The sequence below is a fragment of the Narcine bancroftii genome, chromosome 2 (genome assembly GCF_036971445.1).
Source record: "Narcine bancroftii isolate sNarBan1 chromosome 2, sNarBan1.hap1, whole genome shotgun sequence".
NCBI classification, from domain to species: Eukaryota; Metazoa; Chordata; class Chondrichthyes; order Torpediniformes; family Narcinidae; genus Narcine; species Narcine bancroftii.
The window spans coordinates 204,075,426-204,102,728 of record NC_091470.1 but is presented as its reverse complement, the minus strand read 5'-3'; the positions used below and the strand labels follow the sequence as shown (position 1 = coordinate 204,102,728).

General features: G+C 47.7%; 1 protein-coding gene across 5 annotated transcripts in view; it reads right to left on the bottom strand.

Moving 5' to 3' along the window:
• Positions 1-31: 31 nt before the first annotated feature.
• LOC138755013 (arf-GAP domain and FG repeat-containing protein 1-like) overlaps positions 32-27,303 on the bottom strand; it is a 146,361-nt gene continuing 119,089 nt past the window's right edge. For 2 of the 5 annotated variants that reach the window (XM_069920149.1, XM_069920151.1), the window contains 6 exons: positions 23,142-23,286; positions 21,898-21,971; positions 21,560-21,640; positions 12,782-13,006; positions 10,394-10,488; positions 32-7,204 (listed from right to left, as the gene is read on the bottom strand). In XM_069920149.1, coding sequence (XP_069776250.1) covers positions 7,145-7,204; positions 10,394-10,488; positions 12,782-13,006; positions 21,560-21,640; positions 21,898-21,971; positions 23,142-23,286 — 680 coding nt within the window. In that variant the 3' untranslated portion in view covers positions 32-7,144. Of the gene's footprint in view, positions 7,205-10,393; positions 10,489-12,781; positions 13,007-21,559; positions 21,641-21,897; positions 21,972-23,141; positions 23,293-27,303 lie in introns of all 5 variants that reach the window. The other 3 variants (XM_069920148.1, XM_069920152.1, XM_069920150.1) reach the window with 3 other exon arrangements.

Genomic DNA, 27,303 nt, shown 5'->3' with positions numbered 1-27,303 from the left:
TTGAAAATAATTTAAACCAATATTACCGAGGGTCATTCATCATTGAATATATTTATTATTACTGCAGTGGGAAAAAAATAAATGTCATTTGTTCCAAAATAGGCAAAAGATACCAATCTTTCAACAATTTTTCCTGCAATTGAACTTGTTCATTTCCCAAAGTGATACTTTACATAAGTTACATGCTTTTCCAAAAAAAAGTTTATATATAGATCAAATCCAAGATTAAGCACAAAAATTCTAAAAAGGAGTTTGTCCATCAGCGCAAGAAATTAAAAATTTCAACAAATTAACTCAAAATATTTCCACCCATTTCCATTCAATGCCTTAGTTCTTGTTTTGGGTGAATTGGGTCTGTGGTCAACGGCAAGAAGGAATAGTCTGTGCAGATAAAGAATCATTTCTATTTCAGGTGCCCAGTACAAGTAACTGCCAGCACAAGCAGGACATAGTGAAGCTCCCTCCACACTGTCCCATCACACACTCCCGGGGTCAGACACAGAATGAAGCTCCCTCCGCAACTTCCCATCACACACTCCCGGGGTCAGACCCAGAGTAAAGCTCCCTCCGCACTGTCCCATCACACACTCCCAGGGTCAGACACAGAGTGAAGTTCCCTCTGCACCGTCTCATCACACTCCCGGGGTCAGACACTGAGTGAAGCTCCCTCCACACCGTCCCGTCACACACTTCCAGAGTCAGACCCAGAATGAAGCTCCCTCCGCACTGTCCCATCACACATTCCCGGGGTCAGACGCAGAATGAAACTCCCTCAGCACCGTCCCATCACACACTACCGGGGTCAGACACAGAGTGAAGCTCCATCCTCATTGTCCCATCACACACTCTTGGGGTCAGACACAGAGTGAAGCTCCCTCCGCAACGTCCCATCACACATTCCCGGGGTCAGACACAGAGTGAAGCTCTCTCCACACCATCCCATCACACACGCCCGGGGTCAGACACAGAGTGAAGCACAAGCTTAATACTCAAGGTCTGTGAGTCAGGTTCCATTTTGGGATCATTCTGTGTGCACAGATAAGCTGAAGTATCAACACAAGCCAGAACTTGCACCCCGCATCCACCCCTCCCCCCAACACAGATGCAAAGTGACAGACATTGAGGCAGGACACCTATCCTGACAGCACACTCCACAACCTCAAGATGAAAGAATTTCAATCAACCAGGTACGCGTTGAAGAGTTTTAACTCCAAAAATATGACAATGACTCTTGTGCACTGAAAAATTGCCCAGACCCGATTAAAGTGACAAACATTGACACCAGCAGTTGAGCAGCACCATCCTTTCCAAAACAAAGTCACGGAGGACTTCAACCCTCCCCAATGGGTGGGCGGATATCCCCGAGATCGCATCTCATCCAAACACATTACAGTTTTATTGAACTGGCGAACGTTCTTGTCTTTGGGGAGTGAAAACACAGAAACACTGGAGGAACTCAGCTGGTCTCGCAGGGTCCATTGGAGGTACGGATATATCACTGACATTTCGGGCCTCAGACCTTTCTTAAGATCAGTTTTGCTGCCTCCCTGACCTCATATTCACCTGGTCCATCTCTAACAACACCCTCCCTTTTCTCGAAATGAGGAAGTTCTTGACTATGGAATGGGATCTGTCCACAAAATGGGGGAAACTTAAAAAACAACCTTTTTTAAAAAGTATCTTTCCGCTGCTCCCGTCGGGGAAGAGATCCAGGAGGATCAGAGCCAGCACCACCAGGCTGAGGAACAGCTTCTTCCCGCGGGGCAGTGGGAACGCTGAGCGACCAGAGGAACTGGTCACACTAACCATCCGAGTTTCTCATATTCATGAAACAATATTTATTTGTTCTTTTTTAAATTCAAGCATACAGCACAGTAACAGGCCCTTGAGCCTGAGCCACCCAATTGACCTACAATTCCCATATGCTTCAAACGGAGAAAATAAACCAGAGAAAGTCCACACAGACCCAGGGAGAATGGTCAAATTCCTGAAAGCAGCACCGAATTAGGTTGCTTCCGCTGTAGAAATGCTGTGGTAACAGCTAATACTTGTCCCGCATGTGTATCGTTTGTCTGTATGTGTGTTACGTCTGGTTGTGTGTCTGATGTTTTGCACTGAGGACCAGAGAATGCCGTTTCGCCCAGTCGTACTTGTGCAATCAGATGACAAGTGTTCCATGGTGCAAACTAACCTTTCACAGCAACTTGGACCAGGGGAAGTACAAAGGTACACCCTCACCATCCGTGACCCCATGTCTGATTAACATACATTCAACAGTGTACAATCTGCAGTTTGCATGAGGTGTTTGCAATGCCATTCCAAACCAGGAGACAAGGAAGAATCTATTTACATTTGTAAATGTAGCACAGTAACGGACCCTTCCAGTCCATGAACCTGTACCACCCAGTTAACCCTCAACTCCCATGTTTTGAATGGTGGGAGGAAACCCAGGCAGACATGGGGAGAATTTACAAACTCCTTACAGACAGTGTGGGATTTGAACCCAGGCCGCTGGTGTTGTAACAGCACTGCACTAATGCAGCAATCCTCACTTATACCAGCTCCAGTTCTCCCAGAAACAGCTGAACACGATCTCACAGAGAGCACATTTGGGAATATTGTGTGCAGACCTGAGCATGTTTCAGAGGTGCAGGTGCAAGGTGCTGCAAGAACACGGCCTCCCTATTCAGGACCAGAGCCGCGTCCCGACATCGGGTCTTTGCCGCGTGCTGCTGACTCTTCCGCACCCCTGCGATGTGCTGGTTTCCTGACAGCAGGTTCTCCAAACAGGTGACATGTGGTCTGTGATACCCTCTGAGACATGGTTGAAACCAGAGGAGGGCACTGCAGAGGAACTTCCTCCCGGGCGCAACGTTCCCTGCCTGTCTGAGTTTATCCTTGATTGTTGCCTCCCAGGGACCAGGGCAGGGGAGAGAATGAGAAACAGGAGCAGGAGTCGGCCATGCGGCCCGTCGAGCCTGCTCTGCCATTCAATATAATCGTGGCTAATCTGATTATAGGCCATCTCCACCGACCTGCCTTTTCCCCATATAACTCAATTCCCCCCCCCCCATGTAAAAATCTATCCAACCTTGTCTTAAATATATTTACTGAGGTGGCGCCCACTGTTTCAAAAGGTAGCGAATTCCACAGATTCACCCCCCCCCCGGGGAAAAAGTTCTTTCTCATCTTCGTCCTAAATCTACTCCCCTGGATCTTGAGGCTACGTCCCCCTAGTTCTCACCTACTCCACAATGGAACCATTTCATCGAGCTCCATCTCACTGATGCCTTTCCCCTCTCATCTTCTAAAGTGGACTGAGAACAGTCCCAGACAACTTAATCTCTCCTCACAGGCCAACCCCTTAATCTCCGGCGATAATCCGACAGAGAAGGTGACTGCGGACCAGCGGGGGGCTCGACGACTGCAAGGCTCACACCAGGCTGTGGGCTGCTGGTGAATGGCTCATGGGAATTAGAGTCAGGGTTCAAGTGGGAGCAGACTTGATGAGCCAACAGGCTGACTTCTCCTCCTCTATCTTGTGATTTCACCAACAACCACCTCCCAAGTCACCGGGACAATGTAATCACAAGGTTTCCAACCTCCCAACCCCACCGCAACCGAGCCTGCTCCGCTTATTCTATCGTGAGCAGATCCATCCTCCCACTCAGCCCCACCCCCTGGCCTTCTCCCCGCAACCCTTGATGCCCTGAATACCTGTTAAGCAGCAATAAATGCTAGCCATGTCCCTGAGGTTTAGACTTTCTCCCATCCCCCCAACAGGTTCCTGGGTTCAAATCCGTCTGTAAGGAGTTTGCATGGTCTCCCGTCTTCTGGGTGCTCTGACTTCCTCCCACCCTTCAAAATACACCGGGGGCTGCAGGTGAATTGGGAGTAATTGGGCGGCATGGGCTCAGGGGCCTGGATCATTACAGCCATAAAACAAATGTTCTGAAGCACAGATGGGAAACAAGCAACTTCCTCATTTAAAAGAAAAAGAACTGAGCAGATGTGAGTTGAATTGACAGAGATATTTATCAGTTGGGCTATTTCAGAACTCAAGATCTTCCTTTTGTGGATGATGTCTGCACTGACATTGGGAGGATTTAGTTTGAGTTTACACGGAGCATTCCTTCAAAACTTGTTTGTGGGCCTGGGCGAAGAGACTGTTTTTCACACAGCATCTGCATTGCCATCCAAATCTCTGGTAAAATTAAAAGGGTCGCTTCTATCACTGTACGACAAACGTCATCAAATTTATTGTGTGCTGGGCCGCCAATGGCCCCAGAATACTGCAGCTGATTGGCGCAGACTTCTCTGTTACTCTAGGCCCGGTATATCTCCATGGTGACTGCAGTAAAACTAGGCCAGGGCAAAAACGTCCAGCTAGTGAAACGGCCGTTGGCTTGCAGATGATGATTGTGGTTTCCTCTCAGCCCTGTCTTTCTTGCCCCCTTGTCACGGTGACTTTGCACTTGCTTCTAACCACGCCACCCCTCGCTCAGTTTCTCCAATGACACTTGGTGGGTCATTTTGGCAGTAATCTCACACTTTGGCACAGGGATCTGACCAGGTTGTGGGGCCGGTGAAGAGGTTTCCACCACTAGCAACAGACTTGGTTTGGGAAGGTACTGGAGAAGGGGAGGGCCTGGGATCGCTGGTCACTGTATCGTTCATACTGTGCACGCAGACTCACAGATCTGGCGCTCCTCTGTGACTGGATCTGCTGAGGTGCAGAGTCCAAACCCACAGTTGGTTAATTAACTCATTGGGGCAAGGCGGTACAGTGGGAAGGGCTACTGCTGCTTCAGGGACCCTGGTTCGATCCTGACCTTCAAGGCTGTCTGTGCACTAGTGTGTGCCTGTGTGCGCAGTGTGTCCATGTGTGCGTGCATGTGTGAGTGTGGGTGCATGCATGCATGTGTCTGTGTATCTTTGTTTGTCTCTCTCTACAGGTACGTCTGTGCATCTGTGTGTACTCGTGTGTGACTGTGTGTGCACATGGGTGTGTCTGAATGTGAGAATGCATGAGTGTACATGCACGCCAGTGTGCCCATGTCATGTCCATGTGAGTGTGTGTACAGGTGTGAGTGTACAATTTACATTTTCTCCATGTGGGTCTTTCTCCCCCTCCCCACCGTGCTCCAGATTCCTCCCACATCCCCAGATAAACATGCCTATAGTTCACTGGCTGCTGTATTTTCCCCCTACAGTGTCCAGGATGTGGGAAGCAATGGAAAGGACTGGGGATGGGGAGAGGGGGACATGTGTGTGCAAGTGGGAGTACGACAGGAGCTCCAGGGAAGGGGACCACTGGGTGCTTGTGTTGTCACCGGTCACAGGGAAGTCTTCAAACCCAACCCTTGCCCTGGCCACAGAGGATGAGCGGACGGCGTGGTTTCGTTACCTCCAGAGGCACTGTGGCCACACTGCCTCAAGCTGAGCCGCAATGATCCCTCATCACAGGCTAGTTCAAACACCGGGAAGGGAATGATTCAGACCCACATCTCATTACAGTCAGGAAACAAATGTTTTGAGGCAATTTTCCAATTTAAAAGAAAAATAACCGAGCAGATGTGGGCATGATCTCTCTCTCTCTCTCACGCACACATGCCTGCTAAATCCCATTTTTAAGACATGGATGATTGGCGGGAGATGGGTCATTAAAATATTTGCATTACAGTTGATCTTTCAACAGAGGGAATGGTGTGAACTGCCTGACTTATGCAAAGATACCAGTGACTGTGTCCTGCAGCTCACAGCCCCAACACTGTGAAAAGGGTTGAAGAGCAAAGCACATTGTGCACTGTAAGATGCCATGAGCATCCCTCAATACTCTTCTTCTCCATTGGAACCTGACAGGCGCATGTGGATGTGTGCATTTGTGAGTGTGTGTGTGTGTGTGTGTGTGTGTATATATATATATTTATAAAATATATATGCATGTGTGCCTGTATGTGTGTTTGCATGTGCATGCGTTTGCAAAAACATTAGCATGTGCAATTGTTGCAGAGTGAGGGTTAATGTATGTGCATGTGTGTATAAATGCACACGTTTGTATATGGGTTTGTGTGTAGGCCTGTTGGGCATATGCAGACCTCTAAACCTGTGGGTGGCTGTATGCACGTGCTGAATACGCTTCACCATGGAAGCATGCTGTTCAGTGTGGGTCTGTGCATATACACAGGCCTCAGTTTGTGCATGACGATCAAGCCAAATCAAGAGGATTGGAGCAGCCTGCACCGATTGATGAACAACATATATATTTTGCATGAACAGTGGAACATAGTGGAATTGGTGTAACAATTTAAAATTAAAGACAGAAACAAGCCTGAGATCCCGGCCAGCAAAGGAGAGTGAAGGTCCCCAGGGAAAGCTGAGGCAAAGAGGAGGGGGGGGGGGGTGGCAGGAGGAAAGCTTGAGGAGGGGGTCCAAGGAAGAGTGATGACTGATATGACACCTTCACTGGGAATGGTTTAAATAGGGTCATGGTGGATTCTGCGTTCGGTGGGAGGTGCTCAGTGCAGCGGATTCAGGAGAGGCGGAAGGTTTCCTCAGCTTCAGAACTTTACCCCCCCCCCCTCACCCGTAACCCCCCCAATGCCTCCAGTGAGCTCCCTCCCAGGATCTTGGAGGAGACGGCATGGCTAGGACTAATGGACTTTGCCTCCACCCTCCCTCGCCCTGTTCCGTGACGGGGTACATTCAATTGCAGGCTGACCTCTGGAGTTGCACCTCACTGGGATCCAGACGCCCCACATCGCTGCCCAGACAGAGCTGTCTCTGCTAGCTGTCACAGCCCAAGCATTTCACGCACCATGTGGCCCACTGTCCAACTTGCAATCCAAGAAGCACCCCGGTAAAGATCTGCAACAGTACAAGCTGCCCCCCTCCCTCTTGTGCCCAGAGCTCCCAATGGGCATTTTCTTCCTAATACACTGAACGATTGCAATATCGAAATAACTCTACTCCTTCCTCAGGTTCCTCCAAACTCTCCCACCCCCCCTCCCCCCACTATCCCCATCCCTCCACCACCAAAGTATAGAAATGTGTGTACTGGCATCATGTATGTTACAGCTGTTGGTCGACTCTCGTGGTTTAAGGCGATTCTGGAAGAGTCACATGCTGGATGTACTACAGGTCACTACAAGAAGGGGTTGGTGGAGGCGCCACCTGCTGCAAACTGTCCGGGCGGCGTTCCGGTCTTCAGAGAGAAAGCAGAGAAATAAAGTGGAAATTAATCACACATACACACTAAAGAACACTGCAGCACAGAAACTGACAAACTATTATTTCACCTAGTCCCATTGACCGGCACCTCCCTCCATAGCTCTCCCATCCATCAACCTGTCTAAATTTTTCTTAAATGTCAAAATTTAGCCCCTATTCTACACTTCAGGTTGTTGGACACTCCCTTCTTTCTGTGAAGAAGTTTCCCCTCATGTTCCCCCTAAACTTTTTCTCTTTCACCCTTAACCCATGTCCTCTATGTTTGTATCTCTCCTAACCTCACTGGAAAAAACCAACTTGCATTTACTCTGTCCATCCCCCTCATCCTTTTAAATCCCTTGATCAAATCTCCCCTCATTCTTCTACGTTCCAGGGAATAGAGCCCTAACCTGTTTAACCTTGACGTCCCAGCAACATCCTAGTAAATCTCCTCTGCCCTCTATCAGAATTTATTGCTATGAAAACGTCACAAAATTTGTTGTTTTGCAGCAGCATCACAGGGTAAGCATTTCTATAGATCACCTTACAAAATAAATAAAAACAGTGTAAGAAAATAAGTCAAACTAAGGCAGTGTCTGTATGCATTGCTCGGTCAGGAAGAAGCTGTCCTTGAGCCATTGAGTGCTCATCTTCAGGCTCCTGGACCTTTTTCCCCAATGGTGGCAGAGTGAAGAGGGCATGGCCTGGGTGGTGGGGGTCCTTGAGGATAGAGTCTGCTTTCTTAAGACACCACCTCTTGTAGATGTCCTCGATGGAGTGAAGACTGATGCCCCTGATGTCACAGGCCGAATGAAAAACCCTCTGGAGTTTATTCTTGTTCTGAGCATTGAGACTTCAGTACCAGACACCTAGAATGCTCTCCACGATCCACCTGAAGAAGTTTGAGGGTCTTTGGTGATCTACCAAATCTCCTCAAACTCCTCACAAAGTATAGCCTTCTTCGTGATAGCATCATGGAGGCTCCAGGACAGATCCTCGGAGATGTGGACACCCAGGAATTTGAAGTTCTTGACCCTCTCCACTGCTGAGCCCTTGATGAGGACTGGGTCATGTCCTCCCCAGTTTCCTCCTGAAGCCCACAATCATTTCCTTGGTTTTGCTGACCTTGTCTGCAAGGTTGTTGTGACACCCCTCAACGACCTGATCCATCTCCCTCCTGCACACTTCCTCATTGTCACCTGTGATTCTGCCAATAACTATGGTGTCATTGGCAAATTTATGGACGGCATTTGAATTGTGACTAGTCACACAATCATGGGTTGTTTTGCTCGAGGAAGTCTTTGACTTTATCTGTAATCAGTTGCTCTTTCCTGAGTTCCACTGGCTTCGAGACCAGTACCGAACAAAGGCATGGTAACAAGCCCAAATGACTAGCAACCGGTTGTTCTGACATCCATCATGAGAAGCTGGTCACAACAACATTGCGCTCAACGTCACCAAAGCCAAGGAGCTGATTATTGACTCCAGGAAGGGAAGGCCAGAGGTGGACAATCCAGTGATCACTGGGGGGAAATCAGATGGAATTTAAGTTCTTGGGAGTCATTATCTTGGAGGATCTTTCCCGGACCCAAAAACTAATGGCATGGTGAAGAAAGCACGTCAGTGCCTCTACTTCCTCAGTAATTTGTGAAGGTTTGGTATGACTTGGGAAACCCTGGCAAATTTCTACAGCGGTGCAGTGGAAAGTGTGCTGACCAGCCGCATCACGGACTGGTATGGGGACACCAATACCCCTGAGAGGAAAGCCCAGGGAATTTCAGGCAAAACTCTGCCCACCATCGAGAACATCTACATGGAGCGTTGCTGTTGGAGAGCAGCAGTGATGATCAAGGATCCTTCTGGTGATCCATCCCGTAGGATGATAATGGTTCCTGGAGTGGCTGCATAGGCCAACCCTTGACAGGCGGTACAGGGGCAGAAGCTCTGCTGTAATGCTTCTTCTGTGCCTCTTTGAGCTTGTTCTCAGCAGCGTCCACACCTTTTCTGATGGCGTCCCTCCACTGCGAGTGATCTTGAGCCACACCCTCCCATGTCGTGTCAGCTTTCTCGAAGATCCTGTGCAGAACATCCTTGTACTATAGTCGCTGGCCTCCTTGTTTTCGGGTACCACTGGATGTACAAGATGTCCTTGGGCAGTCTTCCATCAGGCATTCTAACAACATATCGTGCCAAGTACAGTTGGGCTGACATCACCAAGGTTAAAAGGACCTTGATATTGGAGACTTGTCGCGCCAGGTGATCTTTGTAAGGAAATATAGGTGACGCTGTTGCAGTTGGTCAAACTGATGTAGTGATTCTGATATGGGCACCACGTCTCACATCCATAGAGCAAGGCTGATATGACAACAGCCCTGTACACCTTGCACTTGGTGGCCAACATGATGTTCTGTGACCAAACCCGATCTTTCAGCAGGTCAAAAGCAAAGCAGGCTTTTCTGGTTCTTGACTCGATCTCCACGTCTAGAGAAGCCGAGGATGTTACTGGGCAGCTTTGAGACAATTGTCATCAATAAGGCCAGTTGATTCTTCGCAGCTTGAGCCAGGGGACGGTTGGTGCAAAACTTCCCGTCTTTTTCAGGCTGTCAATCCTGGCAGCCTTGGCAGCACTGGCAAAGTGACTGGTGATCTCCTGTAAGTCTATGAGAGAGAGGGCAACCAGTGCACAGTCAGCAGCAAACTGTAACTCGTGGGCCACGATGTCCTTGTTTTTGCTCTCAGTCTTGCGAGGTTGAGGAGCCCCCCCCCCATCAACCCTCATTTGTAGGAAGACCTCTAACTTCAGGTGTGATGTGGCATCCTGAAGAACAGCAGTGAAGAATACTCCAAACCGACTAGGTGCCAAAACACACCCCTGCTTTACGCCGTTGCTGATGGGAAATGGGTCCACACCATCCCTAACATGCTGTTATCATTCCTACCATCAGGAAAGAGGTATAGGTGCCACAGAATTTGCATCAGCAGGTTCCGGAACATTACTACTGTATATTTATTCAATCTTTATTTGCACAGTTTCTTTACAGTTACTGATAAGTAGAAATTCTGCCTGGTGTGTAGAAAAAGAATCTCAAGGTTGCATGTGATGTCATGTATTTTCTCTTATTGAACTTTGATCTTAGACAAACCAATTTCACATGACCCCCAGGGCACTTCATGTGGCACCTACCATGAATGGGTTACTTGGCGCTCCACCTCCTTGTATTAATGGCCCCATTGGTCGAGGAATAACTTTGGGTTGCCCGAAGGCACCAAATCCAGCTCCTGTATATATACACACACACACACACAAGAGACACGTTGATGATCAAAAGGCTCTGGATGTTGTCTCTACGGACTTTAGTGAGACCTTTGGCAAGGTCCCGCATGCGAGATTAGTCAGGTGCTTGGTATTCATGGTGAAGTAGTGAACTGGATCCGACACTGTCTATAGGGGAGAAGCCAGAGAGCAGTGGTGGATGACTGCTTCTCAGACTAGTGGTGTGTCCAAGGGATCAGTGCTGGGACTGTTGTTGTCTGTCATCTATATCAATGATCTCTGGATGATAATGTGGTAAATTGGATCAGCAAGTTTGCAGATGATGTAAACATTAGGGGTTTAGTGGACAAGGAGGAAGGCTTTCAAAGTTAGCAGAGGGATCTGGGCCAGCTGGAAAAATAGGCTGCAAAGTGGCACATGAAATTTAATTCAAACAAATATAAGGGGTTACATTTTGTAAGGACAAACAAGTTAGACATACACGGTGAACAGTAGGGCACTGAGGAGTCCAATCTTCTCTGGACTCATTCAATCTTACTGCTGTCTTTCCTGCAGTTAGGTGACCAAAACTGCACACAATGCTCCAAATTTGGCCTCACCTCTTATACAACTTTACCATAATATCCCAACTCCTAAACTCAATAGAACAATAGAACATTACAGCGCAGACATAGGCCCTTTGGCCCTTCTAGTCTATGATATTATTCTGCCTAGTCCCGTTGAGCTGCACCCAGTCCATAGCCCTCCATACCCCTCACATCCATGTACCTGTCCAAATTTATTTTCAAATTCTCAGAAGGGCAGAACAGCTAGCGCAACACTGTTCCAGCGCCGGTGATCAGGGCCAGGTTGTGAACCCCGCGGTGTCTATAAGGAGTTTGTATGTTATCCCTGTGTCTGCATGGGTTTTCCCCAGGGCCTCCAGCTTCCTCCTATTGTTCGAAGCGTATGGGGGGCTGGAGTGTTGCAGGTTAATTAGTGTAAATTGGGCGGCACGAATCGTGGGCCGAAATGGCCTGTTACCGTGCTCTATGTCTAAATTTTTTAAAAATTCAAATGTTAAAATTGAGCCGCATTCACCATTTCAGCTGGCAGCTTGTTCCACTCTCCCACCACTCTGTGTATGTGTGTGAAGAAGTTCCCTGAATGCTCCTCTAAACGTTTCCCCTTAACTCATATTCTCTGCTTTTTATCTCACCTAACCTCAGTGGATAAAGCCAGCCCACATCTACTCTGACTATACCTCTCATAATTTTAAATACAGGTACTCCTTCATCTGTGTTCTGTCTGGATGGCTGGTCGTATCTCGGAATGGACTTATGTTGGGGAATTGCCCTCCCTGCGATACTGAAGAATAAAATGATCAATTTCCTTCCATTCTCTCTCTGATTCCTTCTCATTCTCTCTGTTGCTGGGGACCCTGAGCTCCCTGCGGACTCCAATGGCCTCTAAAATCTGTCTGACTGAGCAACAGATTCAGAAAAAATGGGACACGAGTTAAAATGCAGTGAAATATCTTAACATGGCAGCCACCAAGGCCAGCTCTCGCGTGAGGTTGGACACCAGCCAACATGGCGGACACCGAGGCCAGCTCTCGTGTGAGGTTGGACACCAGCCAAATGGCAGCCACCGAGGCCAGCTCACGTGAGTTTGGACACCAGCCAACATGGCGGTCACCGAGGCCAGCTCACGTGAGGTTGGACACCAGCCAACATGGCGGCCACCACAGATAGGCCTGATTTTCACTGTAATCGCACAAATTTTATATTTTTAAAAATTTTTGGTCGTAAGTGCGGATGGACACGAGTCGCATAGGTCGCAAGTTGGGAAGTATCTGTATCTCTTTCAAATCTCCCCTCATTTTTCTACGCTCCAGGAATAAAGTCCTAACCTGCTTAACCCTTCCCTGTAACTCAGTTCCTGAAGACAGTTCCGGGCAGTGTCTGAGTAAATCTTCTTTCTATCTTATTGCTAGCTTTCCTGTAGTTCGGTGACCAAAACTGCACACAATACTCCAAATTTGGCCTCACCAATACAACTTTATGGCACTATCCCAACTCAATACTTTGGTTTATGAAGGTCAATGTGCCAAAACCGCTATGTATGACCCTATCTACCTGTGACGCCACTTTCGGGGAACTGTGTATCCATGTTCCCAGATCCCTCAGTTTGACCGCACTCCTCAGTGCCCTCCTGTGGGTTATGTGTTTGGCTGTGTTGGTCTAGTGTACTGTAAACTGGAAGTTATGCACGCAGTGTATATAGTCTACACAGGTTGGTCGACAGGGCACAGGTTACCGTTCTGTTGCTGGGCAAATGCCTGCTGCTGCATGTAGGACTGCGGCTGAGCCAGCGTGTGCTGCGGCTGCCCATAGACATGGTGCACCGGGAATGCCTGGTTGAAGACCTGCTGCTGTGCCGGAGGCTGCGGCTGCGAGAACGGGTGCGATGCAAAGCCCACAAAGCCCCCAGGGACAGAGGTGTGCGGAACCGAGCTGTATCCGGCCGCCACGCCGCCGTACACTGGAGAGAGAGGGAAAGGAGACAGGCGTTAGGGGCTTGCAAAGCACTGTGAGTCCCGGAATGATCAATGCAGCCCGGGATCCCATCATTGCACTCAGCACAATATGTCAAGACTTCTTGCTCCCCTTCATTTATTCATTTACATATTTATTAACACCTTTTTTTCTGTCTTTAGGACATTATGGAAATCTTATTAATACAAATGGTGGATCTCGTGAACTGGTGTGGCTACAGCGTTAGAATTTCAATGCATCTTTACTTGTTCATTGAACCAAAGAACCCTACAGCACAGAAACAGGCCCTTCGGCCCATCTATTAATCCGCTTAGTCCCACCGACCTGCACCCACTCCATGCCACTCCCATCCATGTACCTGTCCAAATTTTTCTTAAATTCTAAAATCGAGCCAGCATTCACCACCTCAGCACCGCTCTCGGCGTGAAGTAGTTCCTCCCCCCCCAATGTCCCGTTTAAACTATTCCCCTTAACCCATGTCAGGGGCTGCATCCTTAGCCCCCTGCTCTACTCACTATACACCTCTGACTTGGTGGTTCTGTATGACACCACCACCTTACATTCGCTGACGATCCCACGGTGGTGGGTCATGTAAAACGGGACGATAAATGAGCATACAGGAGGGAGACAAAATGGTGCACCAATAACCTCCCACTCAATGTCACCGAAGCAAAAGAGCAGATTGTTGACTTCTGGAAGGGAAAATCAGAGCTGTTCAAAAACAGTGATCATTGGGGGGATCAGAGATGAGTGGGTGAGCAAATTTAAGTTCTTATAGAACATAGAATAGTTCAGCACAGTTGAGGCCCTTTGGCCCACAAGGTTGCACCGACCTTTAGACCCTGCCTCCCACACATAACCCTCCACTTTATATTCCTCCACACTCTTGTCCAGACGACTTTTGAAATTCACCAATGTACCTGCATCCCCCAGGTCGTGCATTCCACACAACAACCACTCTCTGGGAAAATAAGCTTCCTCTAATATCTCCCTTGAACTTCTCACCCATTACCTTGCTCTCTTGTATTGAGCAGTGGTGCCCTAGGAAGGAGGCACTGGCCGTCCACTCTAATATCTTGTCTCCCTCTACCATGTCTCCTCTCATCCTCCTCTCCAAAGAGTAAAGCCCCAGCTCCCTTAATCTCTGCTCATAAAGCATACTCTCTAAACCAGGTATTATCTTGGTAAATCTCCTCTGCACCCTTGCTTCCACGTCCTTCATATTATGAGGCGACCAGAACCAGACACAGTGTGGTTCTTGGGAGTCATTATCTCAGAGGATCTTTCCTGGACCCAACACATTAATGGCATCGTGAAGAAAGCGTGTTTGCGGAGGTTCGGTGTGACATGGGAAACCTTGGCAAGTTTCTACAGATGTCTGGTGGAAAGTGTCCTGACCGGCTGCATCACAGCCTGGTATGGGGACACCAATATCCCTGAGTGGAAAGCCCTAGTAGTAGACAAAGCCCAAAGCCCTCACCACCATTGAGAACATCTACAGGGAGCGCTGCCGTCTGAGAGAAACAGCAATCCTCAAGGACCCCACACCACCCAGCACACGCTTGGTTCTCGCTGCTGCCACCAGGAAAGCGGTCTAGGGGCCACAAGACTCGCACCTGTAGGTTCGGGAACAAATCCTAAACCTAACCTTAACCCATTAGTGGACTCAACAACAAACTCAAACAGAGACTCATTTAAGGACCATTGCACTTTAATAATTTTTTTTCTCTGAATGGCAGTTTGTTTACATTTCTTTATTTGTTTATATGTGTACATAAACCTCTTGAGTACAGTGTTTTGCATTCCCAATAAGTAGTAATTCTGTCTCACCCACAGGAAAAATCATCTCAGGTTATGTGATGTCATGGATGAAATCCCAGCAACATCCTAGTAAATTTTTTCTGTACTCTTTCAATCTTATTGATATCTTTCCTGTAGTTCAGTGATCAAAACTGCACACAATACTCCAAATTTGGCCTCACCAATGTCTTATACAACTTTACCATAGAGAACTGTAGATGTTCTCGATGGTGGTGAGATCTTTGGGTCTTGTCTACTACTACGGCTTTCCACTCAAGGCTATTGGCATCCCCATACCAGGTCAGCCCACTTTCCTAAACTCAATACTTCGATTTATGAAGGCCAATATGCCAAAAGCTCTATTTATAACCCTGTCCACTTGTGATGCCACTTTCAGGGAATTATATATCTGTATTCCCAGATCCCTCTGTTCTCCCACCCTCCTCAGTGCCCGACCATTCACTGTGTATGTCCTTTCTTGGTTTGTCCTTCCAAAATGCAACACCTCACACTTGTCGGCATTAAATTCCATCAACCATTTTTCCAGCTGGTCCAGATCGCTTCGCAAGCTCTGAAAGCTTCCCTCACTGTCCACTACACCTCCAGTCAGTGTCATCTGCAAACTTGATGATCCAATTTACCACATTATTCTCCAGATCATTGAGGTAGATGACAAATAACAATGGACCCAGCACCAATCCCTGAGGTACACCACTAATCACGGGCCTCCAATCACAGAGGCGGACGTCTACTACCAATCTCAGGCTTCTCCCGTAAAGCCAATGTCTCGTCCAATTTACTACTTCACCGTGAAATTAGTTATAGGAAAAGGTTAAACAAGTTAGGTTTTTTTGCCCCTGCAACTTAGAAGAACAAGGGGCGATTTGATGGAGGTATTTAAAATTATGAGGGGGATAGACAGAAAAAATGCAAGTCAGTTTTTTCCACTGAGGGTGGGCGAGATACAAACCAGAGGAATGGGTTAAGGGTGAAAGGTGAACATTAGGGGGAACTTCTTCACACAGAGAGTGGTGGGAGTGTGGAACGAGCTGCCAGCTGACGTGGTAAATGCGGGCTCAATTTTAATACTTATAATGAGGACTGGTCCATGGAGGAGAGGGGTACAGAGGACTATGGACTGGGTACAGAGGACTATGGACTGGGTGCAGGTCCACTCCAGCAGCCATGAACAGGATGACAGATTTACTGCCCATGAAGCAGCGTTCCTTTGGCTCAGCTGAGGTCGGCACTGAACGTAGCAGCTCTTCCATTAAAAATAAGTATGGCTGGCATGATGTAATTACAGTGCCAGTGACCCCCGGTTCGAATCGGCTGCTCAGCAGGTCAGGCTGCAGGGTGACCTGCTAAATAGTTCCAGCAAGTTCTGATTTTGTTTGCAATTTTCAGTATCTGCAGTTTTGTTTACTTTAAATTTAAATTTAGACACACAGCATGGTAACAGGCCGGGTCCACGCTGCCCAATTACACCTAAACTTTCAAACCCCATTCATTATAACTGGGGGGAGAAAACTAAGCCCCCGGGAAAACCCACGCAGAAACGGGGAGAACGTACAAACTCCTTACAGACAGCGCGGGATTCGAACCCCGGCCCGATCTCTGGTGCCGTAAAGGTGTTTGCGATAACCGCTACACTAACCGTGCCTTTTTGATTTTCACTGACGCTGAATGTTTATCGTCAGGCTGAACCTGGAGATTTGGGCGATGGTCTAATTTCACTGACCTTGCCAGACTCTGTGGATCTCTCTGGGACAATGGGTCAGGGCCACGGGGCACTAGACCAGGCCCCAGGACACTGGGTCTGGCCCCGGGGCACAGGGACTGATCCCAGGGCACTGGGTTAGGCCTTGCACTTGGGGAAATTCTCTCCACAAACCTTTCTACTGCTGCTTTTAATCTTTAAAACATTTTATTGGGCCACTAGTCTCTGCTGCCCAAATACCCCAATTAACTCCCAATCCCCAGTATGCTTTAAGTGGTGGGAGGAAACCGGGGCACCCGGAGGTAACCCATGCAGACACAGGAAAAGCCTTACAAATGTCTTACAGGCAGCGCGGGATCTGAGCCCGGATTGCTGGCGCTGTACCATTCCTCCTTCAATATGCCACATACAAACACACTGGAGAAACTCAGCAGGTCACGCAGGAAGTGAACAGTCATCAATATTTCTGGCCTGAGCCTTTTGTCAAGGGGCGAGGCATTTTGTTCTCTTTACCCCAGCTTTTGATCACATCCTGAGTAGCTTGATATCACATTTGGGCAGAGAATACGATTATGTCTCTTGGGGATTTTGCTGTGTTGCCGGCAAAATTACTTTTTTTTCCTCTTCTTATAGTGTTGTGGGTGCCTGGAATGGATTGCCAGGGGTGCAAGTGGACGTTGGAACAGTAGGGGCATTTAGAAACTCCTAGACAGGTCCATGGATGAAAGAAATTATAGGGTACTATTCTGCATCAATAGAACATTACCCCATACTACAGGCCCTTCAGCCCACAATGTTGTGCCAACCTATATAAACCTACTCAACAATCTAATCACACCCATAACCTTCTATTTTTCTGGCATCCATGTGCACGTCTAATAGTCCTTTAAATGTCCCTGTTGTTCCAGCCTCTGCAGACATTCACATTCACTGCGTAAAAATCCCCCATCTCCCCTAAATTTTCCTCCCACACACGTCCTCTGCTACTCTCATCATGAGTATTATCCCTCCATACCTCTCCCATACATGGACCTGTCCAAATTCTTCATAAATGTCCAAAATGAGCCGCATTCACCACTTCAGCTGGCAGCTCGCTTCTGCATGAAGAAGTTCCCCCGAAATTTCCCTTTAATCACCTCACCCTTCACTCTTAACCCATGCCCTCTAGTTCTTGTTTCACCTTGTCCTCACTGGGAAAAGCTCTGCCAATATCCTTCACAAGTTACAGTTGAACCTCTCGTATCTGGCGCCCTTCGGTCCAGCAACTCCCGAGGTCCATCACGTTTTAATCTACCGCCTTTAGTACAAACTTCTTTACAGACAGTGCGGGACTCAAACCTTGGTCCCAATCACTGGGTCTGTAAAGGTTGAATCTGGTGCAGATGAGATTTACCAGGATGTTGTCTGGATAGGGAATCAAGTCTTATGAGTATTCAACCTTTATAATGCCAGCGATCAGGACCGGGTTTCGAGTCCCACCCTGTCTGTAAGGAGTTTGTACTAACGTCCTGATTGCTGGCATGGTAAAGCCATTGTGCTAACTGTGCCGCCCCACAGCATTATTTCCTGTTTTAAGCTTTGTTCTACCTTTGATATGTTTTCATAGAGGGTTCCCTTAGGGGTCAATTTCTGTTTTCCAGCATTTTCCATGGTCCGGCAATGGCCAGGTCCCGACGTCACTGGATTAAAGACGTTCAACCTGTATTTGGTTAATACAGCACTCTCCATAATGTTTGGGACAAAGACATATTTTTCATTATTTTCCCCTATGCTCCACAGTTTTAAATTTGTAATCAAACAATTCACGTGATTAAAGTGCACATTCCAGATTTTATTCAAGATTATTTATATCCATTTTGGTTTGATCATGTAGAAAATACAGCACTTTTAATACACAGTCCCCTCATTTCAGGGCACAATATTATTTGGGACACAGCAGTGGGATGTATATTAAAATGGTCATGCTTAGTACTTTGTTGAATATCCCTAGCAGGCAATGGCTGCTCGAAATCTGTGATTCAAAGACATCACCAGATGTTGACCATCTTCTCTGGTGATGCTCTGCCAGGCCTCGACTGCAGCCGTCTTCAGCTCCAGCTTGTTTCAAGGGTTTGTCCCCTTAGCTTTTCTCTTCAGCGTATGGAAGACATGCTCAACTGGATTTAGAGTGGGCGACTGACTTGGCCATTCAAGAATTATCCAGCTCCTTTGTTGCTTTAGCATTATGCTTGAGATTATATGTCATGGAGGCACAGGATCAGTGGATCCTTGGTCGTGTAGATAAAAAATTGGCTTGGAGGAAGAAACCAGAGAGTAGTAGCGGAAGGAAAGAATTCCACCTGGAGGTCGGTGACAAGTGGATCTGTTCTGGGATTACTGCTCTTGGTGATTTTTATAAAAGTCCTGGATAAAGGGGTGGATGGATGGGTCAGTAAGTTTGCAGATGACATGAAGGTTGGTGGAGATGTGGACGGAGCAGAAGGTTGTTGAAGGTTACAAGAGGATATCAACAGGATGCAGATTTGGGCAGAAAAGTGGTTGATGGAGTTCAATCTGGATAAGTGCAAGGTGATATATTTTGAAAGAACAAACCAGAAGACTGAGTACAAGGTTAATGGTCAGTTACTCAAGAGTGTGGATGAACAGAAGGACCTTGGGGTTCAAATCCATACATTCCTGAAGTTTGCTGCACAGGTTGATAGGATAGTTAAGAAGGCCTATGGGATGCTGGGATTCACTAATAGGGGGATAGAGTTCAGGAGTCACGAGGTCATGTTGCAACTCTACAAGTCTCTGATAAGACCACACTTAGGAGAGTATTCTGTTCTGGTCACAACTCCATTATAGGAAGGATGTGGAAGCTATGTACAGGGTGTCTGCAGATTTACCAGGATGTTGCCTGGATAGGGATCTTATGAGGCAACAGCTGGGACTTTTCTCTTTGGAGCATAGAAGGATGAGAATAGAAGGATGAGGAGAGTTGATAGAGTTCTACAAGATTATGAGAGGCAAAGATAGGGTGGACAGCCAGCGCCTGCTTCCCAGGGCAGGATAAGCAAACGGCAGAGGTCATAGATACAAAGTTAAGAGAGGGGAGCTTTAGGGGAGACGTGTGGGTTAAGTTTTTTTTCCCCCCACACAGGGAGTTGTGGGTGTCTGGAATGCCTTGCTGGGGATGGTGGTGGAGGCTGAAACATTGGGGGCATTTAAAAGACTCTTAGAAAGACACATGGATGAAAGGAAAATAGGGGGTTTGAGGTAGAGAAGGTTTCGTACTTTTTTTAAGGAAGGAATATATGGGTTGGCACATCAACGAGGGCCGAAGGGCCTGTACTGTGCTGTATTGTTCTCCGGCCTATTGTCTTGTTGTAGGATGAAGCACCGTCCAATGAGTTGAGGCATTTGCTTGAACTTGTGCAGATGTTTCTGAATTCATTTTGCGATTGCTATCAGCAGTTACATCTCCATGAAGGCGAGTGTGCCCGTAACCGAGACAGACACTCCACAGATGAGGTGGTATTCTTTGGATCTTGGGCAGTTCCTTTACACCTCCACGCTTTGCACTTGGTCTCGTCTATCCACAAGACCCTTTTCCAGAATTCTGCAGGCTCTTTTAAATACGTCTTGGCAAACTGTAATCTGGCCGTCCTGTTTCTGTGGCAAACTAGTGGTTTGCACCTTGCAGTGTGGCCTCTGGATCTCTGTTCTTGGAGTCTGCTGCAGACGGTAGCCATTGATACATTCACACCTGCCTCGTGAAGAGTGTTTCTGATCTGTTGGACAGGCGTTTCGGAATTTTTCTTCATTACAATGAGAATTGTTCTGTCATCAGCGGTGGAGGTCTTCCTTGGCCTACCAGATTCTTTGTGATTACTGAGCATACCAGTTCGCTCTTTCTATTTAATGATGTTCCAAACAGCTGCTTTTGATGATCCTGAGGTTTGGTCGATGATTCTTGTTGTTTTATTCTTGTTTTTCAGCCTCATAATAGCTTCTTTGTCTTCCATTGGAGTGGTACGGTTGGCACAGCATTTAGCGCAACACCTTTACAGCGATCGGGACCGGGGTTCAAATCCCGCGCTGTCTGTAAGGAGTTTGTATGTTCTCCCCATGTCTGCGTGGGTTTCCCCCGGGAGCTCCAGTTTCCTCCCACTGTCCAAAACGTACTGGGAAGTGTAGGTGTAAATTGGGCGGCACGGACTCGTGGGCTAAAATGGCCTGTTACTATGCTGTATGTCTAAATTTAAAATTTAAATTTAAAAAAAACTCTGGTCCTCATGTTGAAAAATGGGAACTACAGACTCCAAAATTGATCAAAAGCTTAGAAGGAAGCCTTGCTCCCTTATACCTGTACCGGTGAAGCAATAAAAACATACCTGAGAACTCAAAACATCTGTGATGCCAAGTTTCCCAAACATTATGGTGCCCTGAAATGGGGGAACTAGTATAAAAAGTGCAGTCATTTCTACATGGTCAAACCAAAATGTGTACAAATAACATTGAATGAAATCTGGAATGTGCAATTTAATCACACGTGAATTGTTTGATTGCAAATTTACAACTGTAGAGCATAGGAAAATGAAGAAAAAATAGGTGTCTTTGTTCCAAATATTATGGAGGATATTGGACTTCTCACTTTTGTTACCTCAGTCCAGGCAATATGACTGTATGACTGTGAGGTTTGAGGCCTGATTGGTGGGGGAGGAGTGGACACTCAAAGGGAGGATTGCGCTGGTTCCACACATCCAGTTTTGTCCCAGTACATTTGAGCAAGGATGTGGCTCCACATCACTCCCCTCAAGGCCCACATGCACACCAAGGCCCTTGGCTAGCAAAGAACCAGAGGCGCCAGGCAAAAGGGGGCCCCATGAAGGCGTGTCCCACAAGGAGTGGGGCTTCAGGGAGGAGGGCAAGGCAGAAGAGAATTTGGAAAAGGTGGGAAAGGAAACAGAAGAAGAAAAAAAACACCTGAAATAGCAAGTTTTCCTGCCAATCAAAGGGATAGCTGGAGAGACTCACCTGGTGCCATGCCATTGGTCTGGAAGGGATTGGTAGAAGCTGCTTGCGGTGTTACAGGAGTAGCAAATGGATTACTGAAAGCTGCAATGCAGGGCACAGAGAGAGAGAGAAAAAAATAAGGGAGAGAGAAAAGGTCAACACACTGCAAACCCTGCGACTCGCCCAGAAGGAGAGGTGAGCATAGAGCTCCTGGCGCTACCCGGGTACCCCAGTGGACAGGGCTTATCTGAGTAGAAGCACTCCCTCCCTCACGGTACAGAAGGAAACTGGGTTTCCCCTTCAGCGCAGGGCAACATGAGGAAACAGAAAAGCAAAGTGAACCTGCTGGGAAAAGATACCTCCAAAGCTCGATGCACTGCTCGTAGCAGGTTGCTGTGTAGGCACTTGGCTTCCACTCACTGTCCCGGAGATACTGAAAGCAAAATAAAAACAAGAGATTCTTCAGCAACTTCCAACGGGAGCTTTACTCTGCATTAAACTCCTTGAAGTCCTGCTCTAGGTGCAGAGGGAGCTTCACTCGGTGTCTGACCTATGTCCTGGGAGCATGATGGGACAGTGCAGAGGGCGCTTCACTCTGTGTCTGAGTCGTGCTCCGGGAGCGTGTGATGGGACGGTGCGGAGGGAGCTCCACTCTGTGTCTGAGTCGTGCCCCGGAAGCATGCGACGGGACGGTGCGGAGGGAGTTTCACTCTGTGGCTGAGTCAAGCCCCGGGAGCGTGTGATGGAATGGTGCGGAGGGAGCTTCACTCTGTGTCTGACCCCGGGAGTGTGTGATGGGATGGTTCGGAGGAGAGCTTCACTCTGTGTCTGACCCCGGAAGTGTGTGATGGGATGGTGCGGAGGGAGCTTCACTCTGTGTCTGACCCTGGAAGTGTGTGATGGGATGGTGCAGAGGGAGCTTTACTCTGTGTATGACCCTATTTTTTAATCTGTTAGTGTATTTAATGCTCCTAGAGAGGATGGTCTAGTTTGTCCAAAGACAGATTTAGTCCCAGAAGATAAGCTAACTTTAAAAGATGAACATTCCATGATTCTGGGACCTGGGGGCTGTGTGATGGGATGATGTAGAGGGATCTATGTTCTGTAATTAAACCAATCAAGATTGCACAGCACAGAAACAGACCCTTCAGCCGACAGTGACTTCACTCTGTGTCTAATTTCTGCTGTTTCGGCCCTGCGAGTGCATGATGGGATGGTGCGGAGGGAGCTTCACTCTGTTTCTGACCCATGCCCTGGGAGTGTGTGATGGGATGGTGTGGAGGGAGCTTCACTCTGTGGCCACCCTGGAAGTGTGTGATGGGATAGCATGAAGGGAGTTTCACTGTGTCCAGTCCTTGCCACACTTGCCCTAGAAAGGTTTGGTTTGAGCAATGCCAGGGGATATCACCTGCTCTGACAAATGAGAACAGTAGCCAAGATGGCAGCCAGCAGACGGATAGAAATTCAAGCAGCAACATAAAATGGGTTGTTGATTTGCCCTCGCCAATGTTCCTATCTCTCGGGATTTGATTCCTTTGCAACGGCACGACAATGGCAAGACCATGAGAGCAGGTCGGGAAGAAGCGGGCTCGCCACACTGTACCTGCTAGTGCCAGCACTGGCATGACTTGAAGGCACTCCGATACTGAAGACACTGCTGTAGTCAGCTCCAGCAGACTGGTTCGATGAGATGGTAGGTTGGTCAGTTGAGACTGAAGAGGTGAAACTGAAGCTGGACATCTGACCACCTGCAGCTCAGAGTGGAAACAGGAAAAGACAGCTTATGCATTTAGAATTTAGAATCATAATTTATTGTCGTGAACATGTCACGATAGTCGTTGTTTCGCGGCAGCATCACAGTTCAAACATTTCTGTAAATCGCATTTCAAAATAAATAAAATAGTGCAATAAAAAGACAGTGAGGCCGTGTCTGTGGTTCATTGCTTATTCAGGAATCTAATGGCTATGGGGAAGAACCTGTCCTTGTGCCAAGGGCTGTTGGTCTTCAGTCTCCTGTACCTTTTGCCTGATGGCATGAGAGTGAAGAGGGAACGGCGTGGTGGTGGGGCTTTGGAGGATAGAGGCCGCTTTGTTAAGACACTGCCTCTTGTAGATGTCCTCGATGGAGTGAAGACTGGCGCTCGTGATGTCGAAGGCGAGTTAACAGCCTCCTGGAGTTCTTTTCCTGTCCTGTGTGTTGGCACCTCCATACCAGACAGTGATGCCCACAGCTAGAATGCTCTCCATGGTGCACCTATCAAAATTCTCAAGTTTTTGGTGGCATACCGAAACTCCTGAAATTCCTCACAAGGTTGGGCCTTCTTTGTGACTGCATCGACATGAAGGCTCCAGGATAGATCCTTGTTGATACAGAGGAATTTGAAATGCTTGACCATCTCCACTGCTGACCCCCTGATGAGAACTGGCTCATGCTCTCATGAAGTCCACAATTATCTTGGCTTTACAAATGTTGAGAGTATGGTTGTTGCTGAAGCACCACTCTGCTAGCTAACGCTCCCCTCTTTCTTCCAAAGAAATGGGATGCATCCATCTCCTCTCTAAGTATAACTGCATTTCTCTGGGAACTGAAGCTCACAACGTCATAGCTGACACCAGATGCAAAGATTACCAAGTAGAGGTAACAGGGTCTACAGGAGAGAGGGATCATTAATACATCCAATATCTGCCTACCCCCCCGGTGCCGAGGATAAATGTCCCACCACAAACCACTGGATATCCACCATCTTCACACCCAAAACAAGCAGAGTGTTCAACTCAGGATCACATCGGCATCTAGAAAACTCTTTGATGTAGCCCATGATAAAGTTTGAAGCTCCTTCCACCCAATGCTGTCACACATTCACTATCTTGGAGGGCTTTTCCTGGACCCAACAAACTAATGGCATTGTGAAGAAAGCTCATCAGCGCCTCTACTTCCACAGGTGTTTGCGGAGGTTTGGTGTGATATTGGAAACCCTGGCAAATTTTTGCAGATGTGTGCTGACCGGCAGCATGGTGGCCTAGTATGGGGGGGGGGGGGGGGGGGGAACACCTATAATCCCAAGTGGAAAGCCCTGCAAAAAGTAGTACTCGCAGCTCAGGACATCACAGGCAAAACCCACCATTGAGAACGTCTACAGAGAACGCTGGTGTCGGAGAGCAGCAGCAATCATCAAAGATCCCCACCATCTAGCACACGCTCTGTTCTTGCTGCTACCATCAGGAGAGAGGTATCGGAGCCACAAGACTCGCACCCCCAGGTTCAGGAACAGCTGCTCCGCCTCCACCATCAGACTCCTCAATGACAAACTCAATCAGGGACTCCAGGACCCTTACTTGTGCACTTTATTGATTTTTGTTTCTCTCTTTATCGCACAATTTGTTTACACTTCTTTATTTGTTTCCATATGTACATTGAGTACAGTTTGCACTATCAATAAGTGGTAATTCTGCCTGGCCCACAGGAAAAGGAATCTCAAGGTTGTATGTGATGTCATGCATGTACTCTGACAATAAATCTGAAATTTGAAACAAGAATAGGACCAAAAGCTTCGTTGAAGGGGTAGGTTGTTGAAGCAGCTTCATGGAAGTGGAGGGAAGGCATTCCAGAGCTTGGGTCCCATGGACATCAAAGGAGCAATGGATATACAACACGAAAGTCTGTAGACACAGTGGTTGAAGTAAAAACACGACGCTGGAGAAATTCAGCAGGTCAAGCAGTGTCCTTTATATAGCAAAGATAAATATACAACAGAACCAACATTTCAGGGCTTGAGCCCTTCATCAAGGTGTGGAAAAATGTCGGTAGGTGTCCAAGCACTCTTTTGCAGGAAGTGATAGGTGGAGAAGGGAGGGAGGGAGGTGACAGCAATGATCAAGGGGAAGAGGAGGAGGGATGAATAGGTGAAGGGAGGGGGAAAAGAACGGGAAGGGAAGTGGGGAGGGGAAAGAGGAGAGCAGAAACCAGAGAAGTTGATGTTAATGCCATCTGGCTGACAAAAAATTAGGTGCTGTTCCTCTAATTCGCAGGTGGTCTTGGTGGGACAGTACATAAGGCCTTGGACGAACATGTGAGCGTGGGAGTGTGACACCAAACTGAAATGGTTGGCTACTGGGAGGTCTCTGTTACTGGTGCAGATGGAGCAAAGATGCTCAGTGAAGCGATCTCCTAACCTGTGCCCAATCTCTCTAATGTAGAGAAGGCCACAAAGGGAGTACCGGATGCAGTAGATCAGTCCTGCGGATACACAAATGTTGCTTCACTTGAAAAGCCTGATTGGGGCCCTGAACCATGATGAGGTGTGGGCACAAGTGTGGACCCTCCTGCAGCCACAGGGGAAGGTGCCGGGGGGGGGGGGGGGGGGCAATTGGTGGGGAGGGATAAGTGCATGAAGGAGTCACGGAAGGAGCAGTCCCCACGAAAGGCAGAGAGGGGAGGGGAGGGGAACATGAGTCTGGTAGTGGGATCCTGTTGTAAGTGCCAGAAGGAGCAACAATGGGATAAAGAAGTTAGAATGGATAGTGGATGGTTGCTTCTCAGACTGGAGGCCTGTGCCTTCCGGATCTGGGCTGGGTCTATTGTTGTTTGTCATTTATATCAATGATCTGGATGATAATGTAGTAAATTGGATCAGCAAGTTTGCAGATGACCAGAGGTGTTGTGGACAGCGAGGGAGGTTTTCAAAGCTGGCACAGGGATCTGGACGAGCTGGAAAAATGGGCTGAAAAATGGCTGATGGAATTTAATGCAGACAAATGTAAGGTGTTGCATTTTGGAAGGACAAGGTAGGACATATACAGTGAATGGTTGGGCACGGAGGCACAAGTACAACAGAGGGATCTGGGAATATAGATACACAATTATCTGAAAGTGGCGTCACAGGTGGATCGGGTTATAAAAAGAGCTTTTGGCATCTTGGCCTTCATAAATCCAAGTACTGAGAATAGGAGTTGGGAAGTTATGGTAAAGTTGTACAAGACATCAGTGAGGTCAAATGTGGAGAATTGGGTGCAGTTTTGGTCACCGAACTACAGGAAAGATATCAATAAGATTGAAAGAGGGCAGAGAAGATTTACTTGGATGTTGCCAACTTAAGAACTGAGTTACAGGGAAAGGTTAAACGGATTAGAACTTTATTTCCTGGAGCGTAGAAGAATGAGGGGAGATTTGATAGAGGTATTTAAAATTACAAGGGGTATAGACAGAATAAATGTATGTGGGCTTTTTCCACTGAGGGTAGATCAGTTACAAACCAGAGGACATGGGTTAAGGATGAAAGGGGAAAGGTTTAAGGGGAACTTCTTAACAGAGAGCAGTGGGATTGTGGAACAAGCTGCCACTTGAAGCGGTGAATGCAAGATCAATTTTAACATTTAAGGAGAATTTGAACTGGTTCATGGCTGGGAAGGGTAAGAGGGCTATGGACTGGATGTGTCAGTGGGACAAGACAGAATAATAGTTCAGCACAGACTAGAGGGCCAAAAGGCCTGTTTCTATGGTTCTATGGAGATGCTCAGAAATGAGGGAGGATTGGAGACAGGGGAAGGCAGGGCTGCAGAGGGATTGGAAACGATATCTTTGGATGAGGAAGAAGGTCAGTGAATGCAAAAGACAAAGAGAATTCATACACTTCAGCTTGCTTCCCCGGGGTTTAGATGAGCACAGAGGGATGGACGAGGGGGGAAGACAAGTTCAGGGTAAAGGTAACACAAGCCTGAATCGGAGGTTGAGGTTGTGAGCTGAGTCGAGCAGGCTGGGATGCAAG